Source organism: Carassius gibelio, chromosome B7 (assembly GCF_023724105.1).
Source record: "Carassius gibelio isolate Cgi1373 ecotype wild population from Czech Republic chromosome B7, carGib1.2-hapl.c, whole genome shotgun sequence".
NCBI lineage: Eukaryota > Metazoa > Chordata > Actinopteri > Cypriniformes > Cyprinidae > Carassius > Carassius gibelio.
The window spans coordinates 34,703,165-34,727,968 of NC_068402.1; the positions used below are offsets into that span (position 1 = coordinate 34,703,165).

General features: G+C 35.7%; 1 protein-coding gene across 2 annotated transcripts in view; it reads right to left on the reverse strand.

Moving 5' to 3' along the window:
• Positions 1-4,675: 4,675 nt before the first annotated feature.
• The window catches only part of LOC127962673 (trichohyalin), a 191,668-nt gene continuing 171,539 nt past the window's right edge, over positions 4,676-24,804 (reverse strand). For both annotated transcript variants that reach the window (XM_052562317.1, XM_052562318.1), the window contains 9 exons: positions 19,948-20,080; positions 18,638-18,805; positions 17,648-17,785; positions 17,401-17,568; positions 14,010-14,177; positions 13,765-13,937; positions 12,366-12,440; positions 12,131-12,211; positions 4,676-6,002 (listed from right to left, as the gene is read on the reverse strand). In XM_052562317.1, the coding sequence (XP_052418277.1) occupies positions 12,133-12,211; positions 12,366-12,440; positions 13,765-13,937; positions 14,010-14,177; positions 17,401-17,568; positions 17,648-17,785; positions 18,638-18,805; positions 19,948-20,080 (1,102 nt within the window). In that variant the 3' untranslated portion in view covers positions 4,676-6,002; positions 12,131-12,132. The remainder of the gene's footprint in view (positions 6,003-12,130; positions 12,212-12,365; positions 12,441-13,764; positions 13,938-14,009; positions 14,178-17,400; positions 17,569-17,647; positions 17,786-18,637; positions 18,806-19,947; positions 20,081-24,804) is intronic.

A 24,804-nucleotide genomic window follows, 5' to 3' on the forward strand; every position in this document is an offset into this window, starting at 1 on the left:
GTGTAGTAGGTTACATGTTACATGATGCTAAGTGATTACCTGCGGTCTGATGATAAAGACATGACAAGATGGCAAAACCATTTTCAGACCCTGGTCAGTTCTGAGGTTTTGAGCTATTTGGCTAACATAACTGGACTTCTTTCAGACTAGTGTCAAAAAAAAAAAAAAAAAAAAAAACCTCCACAAATACACATTTAAGAGTTTAGTACACTTTATATATTTGCATCTATACATTTTAATTACAATGCATATCGATGCAGGCTGTTTTCTCAAGACTAGTCTTTTTCTCCTGCACTGTGCTTTAAATCGATGGACGATTTTCTTTGCAGTTTCAAGAAAAAAGTAAAAAAAAAAAAAAAAAACTTTTTTGCAGAAACAAAAAATCCTCAGAATTGTGTCACGTAAGCTCTGGAGAGAAAGTTTATATATTGCAGTTTGAACATTTTATTTTCTCATAACCGATATTATATCTCACAGTTTTACTTTATTTCTCACAATTCTGATTTAATTATGAGATATAAACTCAGAACTGCAAGAATTATGAAAAACAAAAACAGTCAGAACCGCAAAATCTAAACTAAATTGTGAGATATGCATTTGCAATTACAAGAAAAAGTCAGTTGTCAGATAAAAAGCCACACATTTTTATCTTATTTATTTTTATTTGTTTCACAACTTACTTGAGGAAAAAGTCAGAATTGCGAGAAGTACATTTGGAAATGCGAGAAAATTAGTCCTGGATTCTGAGGTTTATTTCTCATATCTCTGAGTTCACATCTATTTCTGATTTATGGAGCGATAAAAAGAGGTATTAATATGAATCAAGAATTTTGAACCTGGCTTTATACACTGTTCACATGTCTGTCCTCAGAATGTATGCAGATGTGTCCATATATAATTAAATAAAGCTCCATTTGCATATTAAAAAAATATTTCAGAAAACCTTTAAAACAAAACAGGAAATGATGGTCTGGATCTGTTAGTTAAATGTTTTACCCTTATTCCCCTGAAGAGTTTTTAGTGTTTTTAGCAATATGAAGTAATAGACAGACCACTATAGACGATATATCCCCTGAACTCTTCCCTCTAATAATGGTCTTGGGGAGAAGCCCCCCCTCAGCCCTCTTTAATGAGGCACATCTCTGATATTGGCTGACATTTGAAGATCCTCTTCCTGAATGGCAGTGCCTGCAGTCATCTTTCCAAGAGATTTCAGCTGAAGGTCTTGGTGATGATGGAGGGAGTTATAATGGCCTTGATGTCCGTGTGAATAGGAGCCGGTGGCTTAAGAGTAAAACCTCACCTCACAGATGAGCTCGGGGATCCCAAGATGCTTTGGGTAGTGAAGCGTGTTCATTTTATCCCTCCCGCTCCGCTCTCAGATTTAGGGTGACTAAAGAGGGAGGGATCATGTCATGTATTTGTCATTGACAACAAAGAGAAAAGCAATAAAGAGTGAGTCTCCATTCAGATTTCAATGGTAACAGACTGCACTACTGTCAATATAACCTTTTCTACATTTTAATGCATGAGCCACGACTTGAAGTGTGAATGTTTTTGGGATGATACTAAAAGGTCTTTTGCTTTTTTATGAATGAAAAAAGGCAAGTGGAAGATTGGTTACAATAGTTGTGTGTATATATATATATATATATATATATATATATATATATATATATATATATATATATATATATATATATTGACTCTGAATAAAACATATTTTTTATTTTCCTCTGAGTATGAGCTCAATATTGTACACCATATGGATATGTAGTATTTTAAAATATATTTTGTCTACGTTCAATAAACCGTCCCATTTAAAATAAATCATTTCTGATATCACAGCTCTGCCAGTGTCATGTTTTATACAATAAATGTGAATGTGTCTTTGTTTTAGGCCACTTTGTCTATTTTGTCTACTCTGTATTGGTGTTTTGTTCTTGAATGATTCAATGACTCACTCAGAGTTCACTTGTTGTAGCTACTGTATGTAAATTCCTCACTACTGACATGCTGTCCAAAAAGACATAAGTAGGTACATATTTAGGAGAATTACTTACCTTATGATCGTTAAAATGTATGCTATATGATTTAGTTTTACTTGGTAATTTGTCCGTTGACGTGAACTGAAGAATCTCAGTGGAAAGAAGTCATGCAGGTAGTTTTCACCAACATTTAGTGTTTTACAAATACTGTGAATTTGGAGATACTACTACTTTTATTTAGGATACTGTTTTCATTCACTACAAAACAGGGAAATATACAAATTTGGATGCATCCACAATCTGTCTGAACAATCACAGTGGGAAAAAAAATGGTGTAGGATTTACCTTGATACAATTTTAACTCCAATAGACAATTTGCTAGTAAAGTTCACAAATATTACAAAGAAATGGTAACACGCTAAATTAAAGTTAAAGTAGAAAGACTGAAATAATATTTTCTTGTTAAATGTACTCCAGTAGTCTTTTTTTTATTTGAAAAAATATTTTTATATATATATATATATATATATATATATATATATATATATATATATATACAGTTTTTTGGAAGCCCATTTCCACTACTGAATAAAAAAAAAAAAAAAAAAAAAAAAAATCACACAATTCTGATGTTTTTTCCCTCATAATTACATGACACAAATGATACTAAGAAAATAAAAATCTGAACTGTGAGAATCGCAATAGTGAGAAAAAAAGTTTATATCTCACAATTTTGACTTTATATCTTGCGATTCTGTTTATAATTTGTAATTGCGAGTTTATATCTCACAGTTCTTTTGCATTCCGTGGATGAAAGGGCTTCCATAATTTCCCTATGAGTGGAACGATAAAATAAATAAATAAAATAAACAATTATTACTGTTGACAAATCATACATTGCATAAAATAGTGTTTAAATCAGGATATTATTAATAAAGCACCTTCATCCATCTTTTTTTTAGATGTTGCTTGTTACTCAATTTTTACAATCACAAATAATTTGTCTATTATCACATGCATAAAGTTGCTTTATTGCCTTTCTTGGAACACAACCCACTCATAGATGAGCTTGAAAATGAGATGTGCCAAGATCAACAGCACTACACAAATGCATATGACTCACTTATTATTTACACTATTGTTCACAGCCCTTCCTCATTATTTAACATAATCACAACCTTGTTTTGCATGTGATTATGGTTGCGTAGCTTCAGGGCACCATTGAGTTTGAGAAGTCGGTTTCACTTGGATTGGCCTTAAACAGTGCTCTGGGAAAATCTCTGGGAGTATTAATAACAATTATTGGCATCCTTTTTTTTTTTTTCAACAGGCACCTTAAGTGTTGGATATCGACTGTTGTCTATTGATTTCACAGTTTGTCACTTGGGGTTCAACTCTCATTGACTCAGAACACTTCAAACAAGCCCTCAATCACCGACACGCTCTCCACATGCACATCAGAGCAGCAGCAGAGGATTTTATTATAAATAGCATCGTTATTTAAAATAGAAAAATTAAAAGCATGCACTTGACATGTAAGGAGTCATCCACTGAAATGGTTTCATTCAATCCTGACTAGTTAAGAAAGCTGCCAAATACAAACATGCATCAGATTTATTGACTGATTTGTGTTTCACATGATGATGTGAATAAGGCATGACATTATTTAATCATTTAAAAGTGCTATTTATGTTGTAATGCGTATTAATGATACAACATCACTGAAATCTTTTCCTTTAACGTATAATCCATTAAAATGTTAGGTATCAGTCATATGAGGCATTATTACATGATTGATTATTCTACAAATAATGCAAGCATTACCTTCAACTTTTTTAAATAACACAAACTATGACAGAAGCAGCATTGAAACTTTACTTGCCAGTAGAATTCACACTCTCATTCATCTCTGTAAACTAGAAATGTAACCAGGCACTTCACAGTAGAATGTTAATTAAAATGAAGTATTGCACTTCAACAAATTTGATTTGAAAGACAAAAATAAATCAGCAGCTGATGTCTGTATATAAATGAACACGAGGGGCATCAGATACTTAGTTACTTATGACTTGACAATGCGAGTCAGTGATGTATATGCGAATTATGTACCTGATGATTTTGGAATAAATTACTTAAAATCACTGTGAAGAAAAACAGAAAGCACAGGCTTTTGTATCAGGTTATTCATCTGAAACGCTAAATGTAGAAGATGAGAACATAGTGAAATTACAAAGGAAACTCTAGATAAGTGTGAAGAAACTAGAAAGTTGACAAATATTGACATTAATAAACAAGATAATTATGTAATGTAACTCAATCCGAGCAGCTGAGTCCTTAGCCATCTTCAAGAATCGGCTTCAAACCCATCTCTTCCATCTTTATTTGACCCTCTAACTTTAACACTCACTATTCTAATTCTATTCTTAAAAAAATCTAACTACCTTTTTAATATTTTTTGGTATTCGGTTTTCTTTTCATTTATTATGCAATTATGTGTATGTGTGTGTGTGTGTGTGTGTGTGTGTGTGTATATATATATATATATATATATATATATATATATATATATATATATATATATATATATATATATATATATATATATATGACCTCTAACATAGCTTGCTCTATTCTTTTTCTATTCTATCTGTTTCTTTTTATTTATTATATTATTTAAAATCCCATGCTACGTGTACTGTGTTAACCTAACTGAAACTTGTTATAGCACTTATATATCATTGCTCTTTTTGTTGTTTTTGATTGCTTCCACTGTCTTCATCTGTAAGTCGCTTCGGATAAAAGCATCTGCTAAATGAATAAATGTAATGTAATGTAATGTAATGGACACTTTCTGCAGATGCAAACAGGACAAGTGCATTTTTTGTGTGTGTTTTTCTTAAATTAAAGTTTGGCTGCATTTATGCGGTCTTTGTATTTAATGAAAAATTAATGAATGTCAATGTCTTAAAAAAGCAGAGTGCTATTTATCCCTCGTTTTGTGCTAATATTCTGGATGTAATTGTTTTTACACAAACACACACACACACAAAATAAAAATACGGTAAAAACTATTAAACTAAAAAAAATATTAATAAAATTTGTTAATAAAAAAAAAACTAAAAAAATATTTTTTTTTACACAATACAAAAACGTAAACGATTTTTAAAACGATCTTTAACAACTATTTTTTTAAAACATCAGTTACAATAACATTATAAACAGTATTTTTATTTTTTCCCCTAAATTTTTAAGTTTAATTTTGTGTGTGTGTGCTTTTCTGAAGCTCAAACAGTAGGCCATGGCATTAACAACAAAAAGATCAAAAAATAATTTGCATGAACTGATCATTTGCTGATTTTGGGTCTGTGCACCTGCTTTAAACCATGAAATTTATAGGTCAAAAATCTGAATCGTTATATACATTTTGCATGCACATTCTACAGTATTCACACATTTTTACAACCAGTATTTTTTACAACCAGGAACATAATGAGTCTCATTTTTTTTTTTTACATTGATCACACTGTATTCTACTACTCCTTTCCTTTGTGCAAGCATAGAGATGTTTTGCTTTTGGATGATCATTCAGACGTTTAGTATTTTTTCAAGACTAATGAGCTTTCAGGAATGGAACAAACAAAACTGCATTCACTTGCCTCTCAGCATACCTGGTATCTGAAGTACATGCACCATGACAAGACCATACTTTTTACCATAATTCTGGTAATTTGCTAAATAGGAGACAGAAAGTAAATTGTATGATGGACAATTCAGTAAGTTTGATGTACAGAATTTGGCAAATTGATTTGATTGGCTATTTTGGACAATTATATGTCAAAAGGTCATCATCGGATAATCAAATTATTCTTGAACTCATCGAGTCAGTGATGAAGAAAGGATCCAAGAGTTTGTTTGCAGTTCTATAGCCATCCACGTCGATCAGACACTGACTGGCACAGACTCGTGCTGCTGGTGGTCAGGAAGTGCTTTCTTCTTCCTCTGCCTCATTCTTCACTGAAAGAACAAAAAAACATGCAATTTTATTTACAGCCACCTCATAAACAAGACCATTACTGCTTCAATGGGCTCCTCCAATTAACTAAACAACCATTATTTCCAGACAAGTTCATCATGATTACACTCTCACTCATGATACTACTGGCAGATAAATATTCTACTCTAGCTGCATCTCTCTCTTTCTCTCTTTCTACCTCTGCTTTTGATTTCTGAGAGCAGGTCTGACCACTGTTGTGTGGAAGATGAAAGGTCAAAGGCTAAAGACGAAAATACATATAATATAATGAGGACTCTCATTTTTGAACAGTTCATCAAGGTTTTTAGTCGAGCCTTATGGTCTCTGTGGAAAACAAATCCAGCTTATTAGCTAAATATGTATCTCCTTTTTTTCGCACCATGTCTCTGTTGCTGCATGCAAATTTCACCCTTTATTTAAGGAGAAATTCACTGTCTGCTTCAGACAGCTTAGCATACACAATGGGCTCATCGGCGACTTCAGCGGCATGGCTAATGCGAGACCTTTTGCGCTGCTTAATTCTGGAAGGATAAACAGGCTCGCGCATGCAAAATTATTCAAACCCAGATAATTAACCGGGGAAACAATCAGCTGTATGAATAATAATCCGCAGTGGTAGACATTAGAACTTTTGAGCATGAGAATAAGATGGACGTGGGTAGCTTGGGCATGAGCTTATCAAGTAAAGCTCGGTAAATGTACCCTGAATGAAATGAGTCAATCATTTTAATGTGCGAGAGAAGCCCTGAGGAGAACAAATAAGCAATCACTACATCATGCAGGGCGAGCAAATGAACCTGCTGCACAATTAGGCAGGGTCACATTCGGCGAGGGCTGCGAGCACGCCATGTGCTAATGAGCTCTGTGCGTGTCAGGGAAAGGGGGATGGAGGGAGAGAGAGAGAGAGAGAGAGAGAGAGACAGTTGCCACCTGAATAAAAAGCCTACAACCACAGCACTTACGGAGGAATAGATAGCGCTTCATTAAGGACACTTTCACACTACAGCTTTTGGTGCCATTTGACGTCAGAGTTTGGTTCATTTTCTTATAAACAGCAACTGAGTTCTCTTCAAAAGATGGTCTGGGGTGCAATTTATTTGAACATTTGGACCAAACCTTTATCATACGATTAATCGCGATTAATTGCATCCAAAATAAAGGTTTTTGTTTGCATAATATATGTTTGATAACTTATTTATTATCTATTAGTATTTATGTGTTTGTTTATAAATACACAAACATAGAGTATATATTTGTATATATGTATTTACATATTCATATAATTTATATTAAATTTGATTAATTTTTTTATTTTATTTAATAATTTATATTACATCTAAATATATATAATATATATGAATATATATGAATACATATGAACACATACACACATATATATATAATTGATATAAAATTTTCTGATATGATACATGCATGTGTGTGTATTTATACTGTATATACATAATACATTTACAGAGTATACACACATATATTATGTAAATGAAAACTTTTATTTCGCATGCGATTAATCGCGATTAATCGTTTGACAGCACTTAATAGGAAAATTATCTGTTTGCAAGTAACGGAAGTGAGCTACTAATGCAAGTGCTGTGTCATGTGTTTAAAGATTTGGTGCTGAATTCAAAGTGACAAAAACATAAAAATAAAAACGCAAGAAAAATTATAGTTGATGACGGCAGCATATTAGGGTTTGGATTCAAAGGTAAATGTGAAAAGTGACTCTACTGGGGACAGAGGTAAAATCAGGTTTGTTGGCTTGTAAAGTATATGATTATTTGCATTTGAGACAAACTTAGTGAATTGTAAGATTTGTTTCATCGTAAGGTAGTCTTTTCCCACTTACTGTATGCCTAAAACATGTTTCAGATTTGACAGCTGACCTTTCAGCATGTGCAAAGAGTCAGGCGACGTGAATAAAAAGCCTACAACCACAGCACTTATGGTGGAATAGAAAGGGCTTCATTAAGTACAAATTCACACCACAGCTTTCACCACATATAAGAATTGTAACAATATTATATATAAACAAATATATCTACTGTATGTGTATTTATGTACGTGTTATACATTTTTTGGTCATATGTATTATATGTACATGAATATCCATCCTAAAACCCATCAATACATGTTGATATTATAAGTAAAGTATATATAAGTAAATATAAAAGATGGACATGCATTTGGGAAATGTATTACAAAACTAAATAATAGAGTGCATACCTAAATAACACACTGGAGTTTGGAATCAAAGGTACAATGTGAAAAGTGACTAGAGGTGGTGTCAGGTTTGGACAAAGATATTGAACAAAAGCTTTGTGTAAAGTGGCCACATTTGTTGCACTTGACAAACTGGGAAAAGAACTGTAAAAGATTTATTTCATTACTGACCAACTTTTGACCACTTAGCATATACAAACACAGCTGAACACACAGCCTTTCAAAGTACACTCCATTTGATAGCATTTGCGAAGACCATTGGACAACACATGGAAACTGAAATGTTTGTCCAGTGTCTGCACTACTTCTCTCCAGAAGTTATGAGTTACAAAAATGCCTTTTACTCTTTTAAACCAGAGTTGCAAGTACCTCTAAACTCCTTGACACAAACACTTGTCAATGTAGGACTGGTATTGTTGTGTATCCAGTAGTTCAGTTTGTGGATCTGTGTGAACAGGGATCATTTTAGACAATGCTATCATCTTTGAAACTTTTCAAAAAAGCAAAGGAAAAACTTAGTTTTTAGTACAATTGTTGTCATGTAAAGAAACCGTCAAATTTCACTCATTTCTAGCATGCAAAGTACCATTTTTATTTTTGCAAGTCAATGAGCATATGACGCGATTGATCCCCAGTAAACGCTGTCAGTTATGTCCAAACTATTACACAGCCTGACATAAAAAATAAATAATGTTGCACAGTCTGCACAGGCTTTTAACCAAGATCCTACCCGGGTCACATTGTACAATGTGACAAGCAACAATCATAAGAGACAAAAAACACATCATAGGTGTGAAAGCAGCCTAAAAGTCAGACTCATATTAAGATAAAGATTGCGAAATGATGTCCAAAAGAGGCTGACAGACAGCTGGTAATAAGGGCACTTAGCAGCAGACAAACACTCAGGTACGCCAGCCTCACCACGAGCCAACCGAACAGGCCCCATGGCGCGGGCTTTCAAAGCAAAGTCAAAGTTATTAAGTATTCAATCATATAAAAGGGAGAGGAAGGCGTGAAAGGTTGCGGACCAAAGCACTTTTGCTCCAGTGCATTAAGAGGCTATGCAGCCGCTCCAAGTCTGCGTGAAAAGAAATAGATTGCCTCCCCAGAAGATGGCAGCTTCCCTGTAACCCCCTCCTTTTTTTCTCTTTAATAACTGCAATCTGCTGTGAAAATCTAATCCCAAGTACCATTTACGCTGCACCCAGATAACTTTTGCTTGGAAGAGCGTACAATATGAATATTTCATTCCCTGATATCCAAATAAACATGGCAGGCTTTCCATCAATCAGGGAGACGCTGCAAGAAGTCAACTGGAAAGTGGAAATTGCTAATGAATAGCGAGCTTTGGGGGGAAAGCATGTCTTGTAAAAGCATCTCTTTTTTATTTCTCATTTTTAAAAAAAAGCTTAAGAGCGCGACCATTAAATGTGACCATATATGCCCTCCTCCGCAGTGGTATAAACACGACCATCGCTTTCTGATGGAATGACTGAGGCTATTATAAGTTATTTATCACAACAAATCAAGCGGTCATACTGTTCTGTATTTACTAACAGCTGAATCTACTCATCCAAAGGATCAAGCCCCTTCTTCTGGGAAGAGTCCATCTATATACATGCTGCCTCGACTCGGGCTGTATGTCAGGTCTCAGTAGATTTGTTAGGCCACACCTGCCCTAAGAGCTCTAGTAATGACACTTAATGAAAGCTGGGAATCCATGCATGCAGAAGAAGCCCTGCCTGCCATAAATAAACCACAAGCCTACAAGCCATTTCCTCTCCTATCTATTTATTTGTATTTAATCTCTCCTGAAGGGACTTGGGGTGTCCTAGAAGAATATTAGCTGAGCTTTACTTTGGTTTGGTTGGGCAGTGTGGATGTTGTTTGTCCTTTCTACTGGTTTTACATCTACCAACAAAAAGTGATTCATGACAAAATTTTCATTTTGGGGTTAATACTGTAACTCTGTAAAGTCAGGCCTGAGCAGGTCTCTGACTCTCCTGCTCCTTCTCCTTCATCAATAAGGTGGCATGTGGAGCAGGTCCTGGACCTTCAGAACAAACAGGAAGGAGAATGGATCAACGGTCAACATCGCCCCAATGATTGGGCGCCAGCCCTCGGCTGCTACTACGCCAAAAGTTCTCCAATCCTCTCTAGACTCCTCCTTTCCAATTTCACAAGTGTGAATCAGACCAGACCCCATTACAGAGGATAAGCCTGTACCTACAGAGTGGGATCATTGCGTGGTGAGAGGACAGGCGCTCCAGAATGAGGTGGCTAATGGTGACACGCACCTTCAACTGTGGGTATAGGACACCTTTTCTCTGCATCTAATAGAAATACCAACTTAATCACAACAAAGATGGCCTTGCTGATGTTATGCATGAGTACAGGATCACAGAGAATAGAGGAAGAGAGAAAAAAATAATAAGACAGGGGGAGGTGTAATAGGAAATGGCCAGCACTGGATCATCCAGGAATTATAAGAGGAGAAGAAGAAAGATCAAACTGGACAGGTGATTTGAGACGAAACCTGCATATAAGACCTGTTTATCCCGCAATCTTATCAAAATATATTCCTGAGAATACACAAATTAAGAGAAGTACACACTCTACAGGGTAGCATACATAAAATATATTTGCAAAGCTGATATTTTCTGCAGTGTGGCATGCTATTCTCTCCATCGGCAAGGATTTGGAACAATATCTTGTTGTAGGTATAATAATTATGCATGTAGATCACTGGAGGGCTACATGGATTATTTGTACTTTCATATTTGTCAGATAAAACACACAGCAGGACCATGTAAAATTATAATGCAAGCCAGTGACTAAGATAGTGACCAATTACAGGATCAAAGACAATCTATAATCTAATCGATATATATATATATATATATATATATATATATATATATATATATATATATATATATATATATACACATACATACTGTACACACACACACACACACACACACATATATATATATATATATAAATAAATAAAACATGAAACCAAAAAGGATTTTCTTAACAATCTTAAGTTACTGGACTTATTGTGAGCAATTGAGCTGTGAATTAATTGTATATATATTTGGGGTCATATTTTTGAATGCTTTTAAAGTCTTATGCTCATCAAGGCTGCATTTATTTGATCAAAAACTGAAATAGTTATATTGTGAAAAATTATTACAATTTTCTTTTTAATACATTTTAAAATGTAATTTATTTCAAAGCTGAATTTTCAGCCTCATTAGTCCACTCACATAATTGTCCTGCAGAAATCATTCTAATATAGTAATATAACATAACTTGCTGCTCAATAAACATTTCTGATTATTATCAATGTTGAAAACAGTGCTGCTAAATATTTCTGTGGAAGACATGATACGTATTTTTCAGGATTCTTTAATATTTAAAAGAACAGCATTTATTTGAAATACAAACCTTTTGTAACATTAACAATTTTCACTTTTGATAAATGTAATGTGCCTCTAATTAAAAAAATAAATACAAATAATAATAATTGAATAGAAATAAAAATAAATAAATTGTACTGCTCCAACTTTTGAATGGTAGTGTATAATTGATTGATTAATTTTTTTTTAACCATAGTGTTGTGGCATGCTCTTCCTGTGATACGACTAACTCAGTGTCTAAGCCAACTGCGTTCAGATCTGCCTCCATTTCTGTAAGCGATGACCAGCTCTCACAGTCCAATCAGAAACTGCTCAACATTTGTTTTCCTTACTCAATAACTGTTTCACTCTGAAATACGGTAGTAAAGTCAGTTAAAAACTTCAGCTTCATGTTGTCTTCAACTTTGAATTTTGAACTAGAGGCTTTGCGCTGGAGTGTGTGTTACCTTCAGTCGCTCTGCTTATCCAGCTCTGCTTTCAGCCTCCGGATTTCCCCCTGCAAACCCTTCACATTCTCCTGAAGGTGACTGCATGAAGACAGGACAAACATTACAACCTTATCCCATTTCTCTCTGTATCTTTGCATGCACATTCCCTGCTACTTGGACCTAAAATGCATGTTTGTACACACTCCATCTGAGAAGAGCGGAAACAGCTGTGGACAGGGTGAGCGGCGCTTACTCTCTCTCAGCTGTCAGGTGGATGATCTTCCTGCTCTGGTCCTTGATCTTGAGTGCCAGTTTCTCATTAGTGTGCCTGGAGTGGAGCAGGGGCAGAGATAATGGGCTGCAGTGAGGAAGCTGTGAGCTGCTGTCACAATGAACCATGATGCTGAATGATAATGATACAGCCATTATAACACTGCCTCTCTCTAGATGCAAAAGTTCTGATGCACCACAGACACTTTCTAGACTTTGTAAATCTATATACTGGTTTCAACAGCAACTATGCAGTGCAACATGGGATATGATCTGTGACATGTAATGCAGTAAAATCTCACATTTTATGTTACGTAAGGGAAAACACTACTCAGCCAGACAGTCATTATTGCAATATAAACACTAAAAGTGTGATAAAAGAAGGTACAGCAAAACATAAAGCAAAACAATAAAAGTTTTCACTCATGAATTGCTTGTAAATCTCATAACAAATTACAAAAAACAATTGTTAAACACTTTAAAAAGCTACTCCTATAATATTTCATTTATTCAAATGTATTCAATATTTCTAAATAAAGAGTATAAAGGTGTTTATTTGGCAGTGATAACCGACTGTTAATTAGCTACTTATAAAATACAAAATATATACAAAATATGAAAACACAAATAGTCATGAAGTACTTATTTGAGTTGAAATTATTATTTTGTTAATGATAGAAAAGATGGGAGTGATGCAAAACTAGCAAAAAAATATTTTTGGAACTTTTTTTTTTGGAGTATGTTTAACAAAACAAACAAACAAACAAACAAAAAACGAAATTCTTTCTACTTTCAATATATTTCATTGTGTTACTTGCCATTTCTCTGTAATTTTTTTGGGAAATTTACTAGCAATTTAGTGTTATTTTAGTATTATTTATTATGTTATATGTTTATTTTAATTATAGTGACATTTTCATCATTTTATGCGATTTTGTGAATATTTCTATCAAACATTCTTTTTATTTTCCGTTTTAGTAATTTTAGTACTTCAACATAAACATTTATTTCTGTTGGCAAGGCAACATTACTATTTTTTTTTTTTATATTTTTCATCTACTATTTAACATATTACACATATTGAATATTTAACAATTATGCATATGTATTCATATTTAACCAATATAACATTTTATTTTCTGTAGACCAAAAAATATTTGTAATAGTTTTAAGAATAATGGCAATGCCTGTCATGATCAATTATACAATGTAGTTGTCATTATACAAAAACATTTGTCCGAATCAGATTCAAGTATTCCAACAGCTGTGTTTTTAGCTTTTTACACTTACAAAAAAGTACTGTGGTAATGCAACTTCATGCTACCGACTGATTACTTCCCAAAAAGATAATTTGTGTTGAATACAGAAGACAAGACTCTTACTTTTGCTCCTTCACCCACTGGTTCACATTGGTCACCACGAGCTCGCTTTCCCTGTGAAGTCGAGAGCTGTCACTCCGTGCGTCTCCTAAACACCGCCGCAGAACATCGGCCTCACACACAGCTGTGCTGTACTTCTGACTGACAGCGTCCATCTGTGAGAGCAAAGCTTCAACCTGCACAGGAAGAGACAATGAACATAGAAACACAGCAGATTAATAGAAATGAGGTTAGACACTGTGGCTGACCTGAGCTACTTTAGCAGCGTAGCTGTCTCTGAGAGAGGCCATCTCCATCTTTAGCGTGAGCACTTCCTGGTCTCTGGCCTGCAGGGCCGTCATCTGCTGCTGTGCACACTGCTGTGAGCGTGTCATCTGGGTGTGCAGCTCCGCCAGTCGCCCCTCACAAGCCCGGGCCTGAAGACACAGATATCTGTCCTGATTAAAGGCCTAATGTGCACAGACCATAACTTCACAATAGCTTTTATTATGTTCACTTCCTACTTAACTGACCTGATTTTGAGGAAAACTGTCTGTATTAAGCTTTTTACCTTTGAATTGACTGGTTTGTCTGAAGAAACTATTAAGCATTGATAGATTCAATTGATCAAATGTGACAGTAAAAGCATTTATAATGTATGTACTTAAAAAAAAGACAAAATCTTTATAACTTTCTATTCATCACGTATGTGTGTATCAGTGTTAAGTATTATTGATATACTATTACAGTTTTGGTATATTTACTTTAGTTCTGGGATAGTTCACCCAAAAATGAACATTCACAAAGGGTTAAAGCTCTCGGATTTCATCAAAAATATCTTATTTTCTGTTTGAAGATGAGCAAAGGTCTTACAGGTTTGGAACGACATGAGGGTGAGTAATTAATGACAGAATTTAAATGTTTGGGTGAACAATGCCTTTAAGTTGAATTATATCTTGAAGTAAACGAAATGCAAATGAGAAATGTTAAAAGTTGAGATAAAATTCTCTCTCTCTCTATACACACACACACACATATAATTCAGCTCAAATGAAAAGGCAGACTAGTTTCATGGCTAGTAACGTTGTCAGTGAGTAAGATGGCGGAGCGAGTGACCTTTACCCAGAGCACACACACTGCAGAGGAGAGCCAATAAAAGCGGTGAAGAAAAGGAGAAAGACAATTAAAATGCTGCGTGCGTGTGTGTGTGTGTGTGGGGGGGGGTTATGAGGTAGTCTCAGACACCTGTGCAGCTTTATATCCAACTCTAATCCCTCTGTGATCCCCCACACACACTCAAATGAGATTCTCGACTCATCAGTTTCTTCAATTCACACCTGATTTATAGACGGGGGCCCGAGTATATTTGCACACACACTTGCTTTAATCATAGCACCTCGTACACACACACACACACACACACACACACACCATATGAAAACACAACCTTACGCAACCATAATTATGTGCCAGGCAGACAAACACACACACAGGCATCCTAACTGCCTTTATTCAGGCGTCTGTCTCCGCCCGCTTCCTCGCATGCCACGTTCCACACGACTGGCGAGAATCATTACTGGCCTTCCTCTGATACGGCTGCAGCACCAACAGCAATTATTTTTAAAAGCCAGAGCTGAAAACAGACAGCCGATGCACAACACACATGCATAATCATTATTTCTGCAGTCTGACTGTGTGTGAATGTGTGAGTGTGTGTATGTATACAGTAGGGCCTGGACAGAGGAGACACTTTATTTTCTATTTTTCAGTTTTATTGTTATCCTGTAGAGTTTGCTGACCATAAAATGATGAGGATGGTTATCCAAAACCAATTAGAGTTAACCTACAACCCTGACAGCACTTAAAGAATGAATGAGAGTGAAAGGTTTAAATAACTACACTGGCCCTACACTGCAGTTATGCACATGTTTTAGGTACTTCAGGACAAAGTGTCACTGAGGGGTTTGCCAAAGTCAGAGAACTCCCTTCCTTATGGACATCACTGTTGGTTCTGGAACATTCCTATCAACCAATCAGATTTAAGGTGTAGGTTTGGGTTTGTGGCTTCAATAGGATTAGTATTAGTCAGTATTATCAGTATGATTTTAGGAGGTACTTTATCCAAAACTCCCAATTCTGTCATCATTTACTCGCCATCATGTCACTCCAAATCTATAAGATTTGGGTTAATCTTAATATATCTTACACACGGATTAATACATTTTAAATAAAATTTGAGAGATTCCTGTCCCTCCATTGAAAGTCCAAGTAACCATTAAAGCTCATAAAGAGATTGTAAAAGTAATCCATATGAATTGAACCGTTTAATCTACGACACAATCACTTTATGGGAGGAACAGATTTTATGTAGGCATTTATTTGCATTAAAACAGAAAAAGGTTCTGCTGAAATAAAAAGAAAACTAATGAAAAACAAAAATTTCAGATGACCTAATTGTGAGTCTAAATGCATTTAAGAAAAATATAATGTTAATTTTCTGCACCAAATTTTGCACGTATGGGTATGAAAATGTAAGCTGAAATGAAGTTTGGTGCTACTTTACATATTGCATTTGTGAGTACATTTTGCATATTAAATTTTGTATTGAAATAAGACCATTCATAAAAATGCGAGTGTGATTTCACCAAGTACAACATGCTCCTGGTTCAACATCCTTGTTGATCCTGGAACAACATTCCAATCAACCAATCAGAAATGAGATGTAACTTTTCAGGAAATATCTGTTTTAGGCTTACAATCAGACTTAGACACCCTTGTTAATCAGCCATTATTTCCCACTGATTTTAGGAATACATTACGTGTAGGGTTAGGTTCAGGGGTAGGGATTGGGTTAAGTCTATATTTTTGGACAATAATGAAAAACAAATAATTTCAGATGACCTAATTGTGAGTCTAAATGCATTTAAATTACCAATTACATTCATTTTAATCATTTCGCACCAAATTATGCACGTATGGGTATTGAATATGTAAGCTGAAATAAAGAAGTTTGTTGCTACTTTACATATTACATTTGTGAGTAAATTTTGCATATTAAATTTTTTATTGAATTAAGACCATTCAAAAAAGGCGAGGGTTATTTCACAAGTACAACATGTTCCTGGTTCCTGGAACAACATTCCATTCAACCAATCAGAATTGAGCTGTAACTTTTCAGGAAATATCTGTTTTAGGCTTACAATCAGAGTTAGGTGCTTCTACACCCTTGTTAATCAGTTATCATTTCCCACTGATTTTAGGAATACATTACGGGTAGGGTCAGGTTCAGGGGTAGGGATTGGGTTAAGTCTATTTTTGGACAATAATGTTGATCCAGGATCATCAAAAGATGTTGATCCAGGAACATGTCTTACTTGGCAAAATCACGGCGACCTATACATATACATCACAAAACTGCAATCAATCTAGTGGCTGATGTTCCTCTGGCTGATGTTACTGAATACTTAAATAGGACAACCAATGCCAAGATCAAGGGTTCGATTACCCAGAGAATGCAGGAGCTAGTAATAAAAAGTATATATTGAATGAAATGTATATGTGAGTCGCTTTGGATAAAATCGTCTTGCCAATTTAAAAATGTAAATGGTGACACATATAGGCTGAACAATGAATCTCAATATACATATGCATCAGTCCTACCTCCTGCTGAGAGCAGCTGCTCTCTCTGAGCGCTCTCTGTAGATCTGCACTCATCTGTCTGACTCGCTCCTCCTGAGTCTCCCTGTCCTCTGTCAGCTGGGTCAGGCACTGCTGCAGACGGGCCTGCTCACTCCTCTGGGCCGTCACCTCTCGACTGTACTCAGCCAGCTAGAACACACAGCTAACCGGTGATATCTGTCTCCAGTGTGTTCACATCGTGTCTGTGTGTTAGTGGAAGTGAGCGTACCAGCTCCATGTACTCTTTATGAGAGGCCTGTGCTGTGCTGAGCTCCAGTCTCAGCTCTCTCCCTCTCTGATGGGCCTTGTCCCGCTCCTGCTCCAGATCCAGCTTCAGCCTGGACACCGCAGCCTGCAGAGCGCTCATCTGAGAAAAGAGGAACATTTATCTTACACTACTGTTCAAAGTTTGGGGTCAATAAGATTTTAATGTTTTTTTTTTTGGAAAGAAATTAATACTTTTATTTAGCAAGGATGCATTCAAAATACCTTCACTGTGTTATAAAAGATCTTCAAAAGCCTTAAAATTTTATATAATGTTTTTGACATTTTTATTACTTTTCTATGTCATTTATAAGTTTATTTAGTTAGTTATTTTTCGTTTTAAATGTTAAAAAAAAACTTAAAGAAACTTAAACAACCATGAAAAATGTTACTTCGATAACTAGCAGAAATAAAATTAAGGTTTTATAAATTACGGAAATATAAACTTAAAGGATAAAATAAAAATAAAAAGTTTTCAATATTATAGATTTTATTTCAGTTTATATTTATATATTAGTTTTTGTTCATGTTTAATACATTTTAATAGCTGGGTTTCTGAAGGATCAGGTGACAATGAAGAAAACTGGTAAATTTAGGATGGCCATCACAGGAATAATGTAAAACTAAAAATGTATTTCAACAGAAAATGATTATTTTGAATTGTAACATTAATTTACTTTACCTTTATTAACAGTATTTTTGTTTAAATAAATGTAGCCGTAGTTAGAATAAGAGACTTTTAAAAATATAATTTTTAAAACATCATTTTTTAACATTTCCTTTAAGTTATTGACTACAATATAGTTAACTAACTCAAACAGCTGATAAAAAGTGCTCTGTCCAGGTTAATAGATATGGCCTACTAACTCATAGTTCAAAACTTCTTTTGTACTGGCTAATGACAAGCTTTGGATGGGTTATATGGATTATTATTAATATGTGGTGTTCCCATAACCTCTTGGGAGTGCTTCTGCACTTGTTCATCTTTGGTGTCCAGTTCTCTCCTGCACAGCTGCAGCTGAGTCTGCCTGTTCATTTCCTCTTCCTGCAGTCTGTGGATGGTGAGCTGCAGCTCAGAAACACACTCCTGATGTGTGTTTAGAAGCTTCTCCTGTTCACACATCTACAGTACACACACACACACACACACACGCAGATGACAATCTGACAATCACATTCTTTGACTGTATCACATAGGCTACAGTACATATACATACTTTTATATATCATATATGGCAATTCAATTATTAATCTATTTATAATTTTTTCTTGTTTTTTTTTTGCCATTTATTATTTTTTCCAAGGATTTCTGAAATGGTCATTTTTGCTACACAAATGTGGAGTAGTTGCAGTACGTTTATTACCGTAAACTCTTTCATTTTCAAAAGACTGAGGCAAATCTGAATCCCCATGATATGACCTCCTAATAGTGCAGAGCTTCTCAGATAAACTGGAAAGATGTGAAGCTGACATATTCACTCATATGGCTGGCTAATTTAGAGATATACTCCTGCACGACAGATATTAAACTGGGATTAGGGAGATTAATTTGAAATTGTTACTGACTTTTGGATCAGATCTATAAACGTTTCTAAAGATAGAAGAGTAAATTTACAACCAGGTGAGCAGCTTTGCTTCAGACTAACATCTCTTCAGAGCAGAGTAGAGCAATGAAATCATAGTTCTACCTGATTTGTGCATCTTTTGCATCATTTACAATACATCATAACTTGGAGGTTGCTAAATGATATTCATAGTTGAGATTTTTTACCAAGTTCATAGCATTAAACAAAAGTGTGCACAAGTCTGAGGCCATAATGGATTCAAATTCTAATTTAAATCAGAAAATATACAGAAAGTTTTTGAATTTTAAGGAAGTTAAAACAAACAAATTTAATATGTAGAATTAATGAGAAATATTAAATAATCAGTACTATTTCTAGGTCACTAATCAAATTAGCAAAAAAGCATGAAATTGTCCTGAAAGTACACTTTCAAATTTTCTTTTCTCCACTAGACGGATTATTCTTGAATCGTGCTGGATTTCATGAGCTTCAGGTTTACACAAACATGTGGAGCTCATGCTCTTTCCACAAAACCACAGACACACACGAGAATGCATGTAAGCATGCGTGGTTCCTCAGGCACACAGTAATCGATATAGATCAATACAGTGGATCATGACCTTACAGGGGGCTTTGTTAAGCACTTTTGTTTAATAATGCTGCCATTTAAAGCTCAGGATGAGTGTGAAGTGGCTCTCACTTTAATCTGCAGGGCTGAAACGGTCTCTCTGTTGACATCCAGCTCTTTCTGGATCTGCTGTTTCTCTTGCTGGAGTCTCAGGACCTCCTGTCTGCTGCTGCTGGCCTCTGTCTGCACACGCTCCAGCAGCCTCCTGAAGAGGACAATATGAGCCTTATTTTACCAAACTCCATCCTCTACCAGTCCGGGCAATGAATATGAGTTCAAATGATCAAGTCACCACATCCTGCTGGAAATATGCTGGTCAATGCTTTGGGTTTTTTAGTTTTTGTTTTCATGAGGGCCACCAGGGATGATCTACAGGAAGCTGAATCAGACCGAATCAGACCAAACCAGCTCTAATCAGCGAAAAAACATACTGGGAGTCATAATAGTTTAAAAGGGTAGTTCTGTCATCATTCATCATTTACTAACATTTTGACGCTCTAGCGGTTAATAAACAGATCTGCTTGCATCTTGCGGAAGAACATCGTAGCCGGAACTACTTCTCTCTGTTTATGTCTATGAAGAATCACAAAGGTACTGGGTTACTCCGCCGCGGTACCCCTGAAGCAATCTAAAATAGTCCGAATATAAACACTTATTATAGGAGCACCCTAGTGATTCAGGACAAGCTAAAAACACGGTTTGGAAAATGGATTCATGGTGTTATTATATACATTTTTCTACATTTTGAACACAAACATAGTTACGGACCGCAGCTCTGATTGGTTGTTTCTTACCGGGAGCGGATGACTTTCTGCAAATGGCAATAGGACCACTGGGAGGAGCCAGAGGAGCTTGATTTTTTCACAGATTACCTGTCTCACATTCTACTGTCAGGACATAATGACAGGTTTAACAAATATGTAAAAAATATATTTTTACAAAAGTTACCTACTGCAGCTTTAAGTTGTCCCAAACACATTCAGTAAGACTTCGATTCGACTTTTTGAAGTGTGGGTGAAATGGACTTTCAATGGAGGGACATATGAGGTGTCATTAAAAATAAAATTTTTGTTTTAAAGATGAATGAAAGTCTTATGGGTTTGGAATGACATTAGGGTGAGAAAATGATGACAATTTTTTTTTTTTTTAGTGAACTATCCAATTGAGCTTAGCCCTTTGTAGCCAGTATAAATTCTGGTACACTTTTCTTCTTATTCTGGCCAAGAACAGCCAGTTTTCAGCATAAGATTCTGTCTTTTGTCATGCTTTAAAGAACTACACTTATTTTAATTGCAGTATGGTATTAACTATTACATTTAAGGTTAATATATTTTAAATGTAATAAAATAACTTCATCATTATATATATTTTTAAATACAACATTTTCAATAGAAATTGCCGCCAGTTAGCCAGTATTCAGCACTACACTTTAAACATATTTCAAAGAAAACAGAACTAATCATGAAAGTGCACTTAAATTCTACTTAAATAGGTAAACACTAGTTCACTGCTTTACTACATGACTAGTTTGTCTACTTGCATTTAATATAAATGTGAACTATGATACATTTTAACTTTAAATTGACATTTTATGTTCAAATGTTCTCTCAAAGAAAGAAGGCGTAACTTTTATCCTCGCTGTTGTATTGTTGATGCCGCACCGCCATGTTGTGGAGATGCTTTGTTTGACCTTCCAAAAGAGGACAATATTTGCCTCTTCATGGCAAGAGCTGATCCGTGCTGGTGCTGAGGAAATACATCAACTTCACGCTGTAGATTGGCTTTCATTGTGGCGGAGTCCACAGGGTCGTCACATGTGGTTGCTGCATGCTCCTTAGTCGAATCCACCGGGCAAGCCGTTCTCTAGCCCACCGTATGTGACGCTGTGTTTCATTGTGAAAGCAAAACTACTTTGTTTGGCCTTCCAAAAGAGGACCCGACTAGAAATAATTGCCGTCACACGCTTGAGGTATTCGGCCAATCATAATGCACTGAATAGCTGCTCAATCAGAAGACACCTCGCTTTTGAGAATGATGAGCTTTTAAAAATAATAATTTTAAACATGTTTGCGAAAGGCAGGGCATAGATGAGAAACAGTATGTACAGTGTGTGGAAAATAATGTTTTTTTGACCTTAAACTGCATAAACACAAATACACAAAATAATGTTCTTTTTAGCAACATCATATGACCCCTTTAAGTGACAGAAAATATTGCATTCAATTTGCACTTAATGGAATATTTCAACCAAAAATAAAAATCTGCTGAAAATGTACTCATCTCAGTCCATCAAAAACAGAGTTGGAGAAATGTTGCATTGCATCACTTGCTCAACAATGGATCCTCTGCAGTGAATGGGTGCTGTTAAAATTGAGGAAGCATTATTAATGATTATGGATTTGTATTTTTCTCACAAGCGACAGTACCAAGCTTTATTGATGTATTTGTTTGTTACAAACACACAGTTTCTCACTTCACAAGACATTCAAAGATTGACTGGAGTCACATGGATTATTTGAGATGTTTTTATCAGCTGTTTGGCTCTCATTCTGACGGTGCCCATTCATGGAAGAGGATCCATTGGTGAGCAAGTGATGCAATGCTGACCTTCACCAAATCTGTTTTGATAAGAAAATAAACTCAACTACCATAGGGTGAGTAGATTTTTTGGCTAATTGTATTTTTTGGGTGCACTCAAAGTAAATTATTTCCATAATAATTAAAGCATGCCAACAATTCTTATGTGCAATACACATTAGATGATCAGTGAACAGACTCTGGACCATCTGAGGCCAAATCTGGTTTAAGCTGGTCTTTTTTTTTTTGTGTGTGGCATGGAGTTTCTGATTTTTATTTACAGTGCAAATTGTGTATCGAGCATGAAAGAATGGGACACTTCGAGAACATCTCTTTCCAACTCAACTAGTCAGTTAGACAGACCAGAACACATCTTAATTGAGGCATGATAACATGGAGGAATGGTAAGCATGAGAGAGAGGTTCGATTTAATTAGAGAAGGCAAGCGTGAATATTTAATGAGTGTGGCCGAAAGTAATTACGAGAGCAAGGCGGCGATGAGCTCATGAACCGTTTCAGCATGGATCAACAAATCACACCCAACCACAACAAATCAGACCCACCACAGCGTCTCGAAAAAAAAAAAAAAAACACTGGAAAGGCAAGAGAAAAGCTTAACGCAGCAGAAGTGAGAGTTATTGACCAACCCAAACCTTCTTGGCCTTCAGATGAAACCAAAACAAGTCAAGGACAAGAGAGGGTGTGTGGGCACCGAAGCGGGCGGCTGCCTAGGTGATGTGTCATGTTTTCAGGAGGTGAAGAGCGTGGGGACATCCTGCCAAAGACACACGTGTCTCTCTTACCTTTTTCTCTGCTATTGGCGAAGCGACCACGGTAACAGCTAATCGATCGCTCGCGAAATCCCCCAGCACACCCTCGCCGGGAATGATCAATATCCCTAGCAATTAGAATCCCCTATCTGCATGACTGCAGGGACCTCGGGGTAGATCTGTGGCCCACAAACACCCAATTTAGTCCTCAACTTACCACTTAATTACTAAATCCTCTGTAATACGTATTGGCAGATGGGAAGTTGTGCTGAGCACCAGCGGATGGCTGACTGAACAAGAGACCTTTGGCAAGGTGCTAGTTAGGATGCGCTCTCTTGTCCTCTTCCAGCCAGTTAAACATCTGTTTCACACATGGATCCAGACCCACGGTGATTCCTTCATTGAGCAGAACACCTTCTCATAAGAGAGAGCGAGAGGTAAAAGCAGCAAGCCAAGGGTCATGAAGGCAAAAACACGCTCTGAACTGTCCTGAGAATTGCAGTTTTGCTTAATACAACTCAAGCTCAGGACACGTAATGTAAGAGCTGTTGGCTCTTTGGGAACCTGGTTTGAGTCCCAATCCCATTCTCTCTCTCCCTTCGCCGATGCTGCATGCAAGTCCTCCTGGGAAGCTCATAATTATGGGCTCATAATATAATTATGTAATTATGACTGTGTGTTGTTTGGAACATGATGGTGCCCATTTAAACACACAGTCACTTCATGGGTCTTTTATTAATCAGATATCTATCTGGTTTGATTAACTGGTTAGGTTAGGCCACATGCAGTAAACATGTCTCTGCAAAAATAATAATAAAAAAAAATTAAAAAAAAAGATTAATCGCGATTAAAATAATCGCATCCAAAATAAAATTTTTGTTTATACAATATATGTGTGTGTATATATGAATACACACATTTGCTACAGTATATATTTTGAAAATATTTACATGTATTCATATAATTTATATTATATATACAGTACAGACCAAAAGTTTGGACACATCTTCTCATTCAAAGAGTTTTCTTTATTTTCATAACTATGAAGATTGTAGATTCACACTGAAGGCATCAAAACTATGAATTAACACATGTGGAATTATATATGGAATTATATACATCACAAAAAAGTGATGTATATAACTTTTGTATATGTATGTAACCAGCTCACCCCTAAACCATCTGGATTGGGTTCAGGTCCGGTGACTGTGGAGGCCAGGTCATCTGGAGCAGCACCCCATCACTCTCCTTCTTGGTCAAATAGCCCTTGATGCCTTCAGTGTGACTCTATAGTCATGAGCTTAGTCATGAAAATAAAGAAAACTCTTTGAATGAGAAGCTGTGTCCAAACTTTTGGTCTGTACTGTACATATGTGACCCTGGACCACAAAACAAGTAATAAGGGTCAATCATCTGAAAGTTGTATAAATAATCTTTCCATTAATGTATGGTTTATTAGGATCTGACAATATTTGGCCGAGATACAACTATTTGAATCTCTGGAATCTAATGGTGCAAAAAAATCTAAATACTGAGAAAATCGCCTTTAATTTTGTCTAAATTAAGCTCTTGGAAATGCATA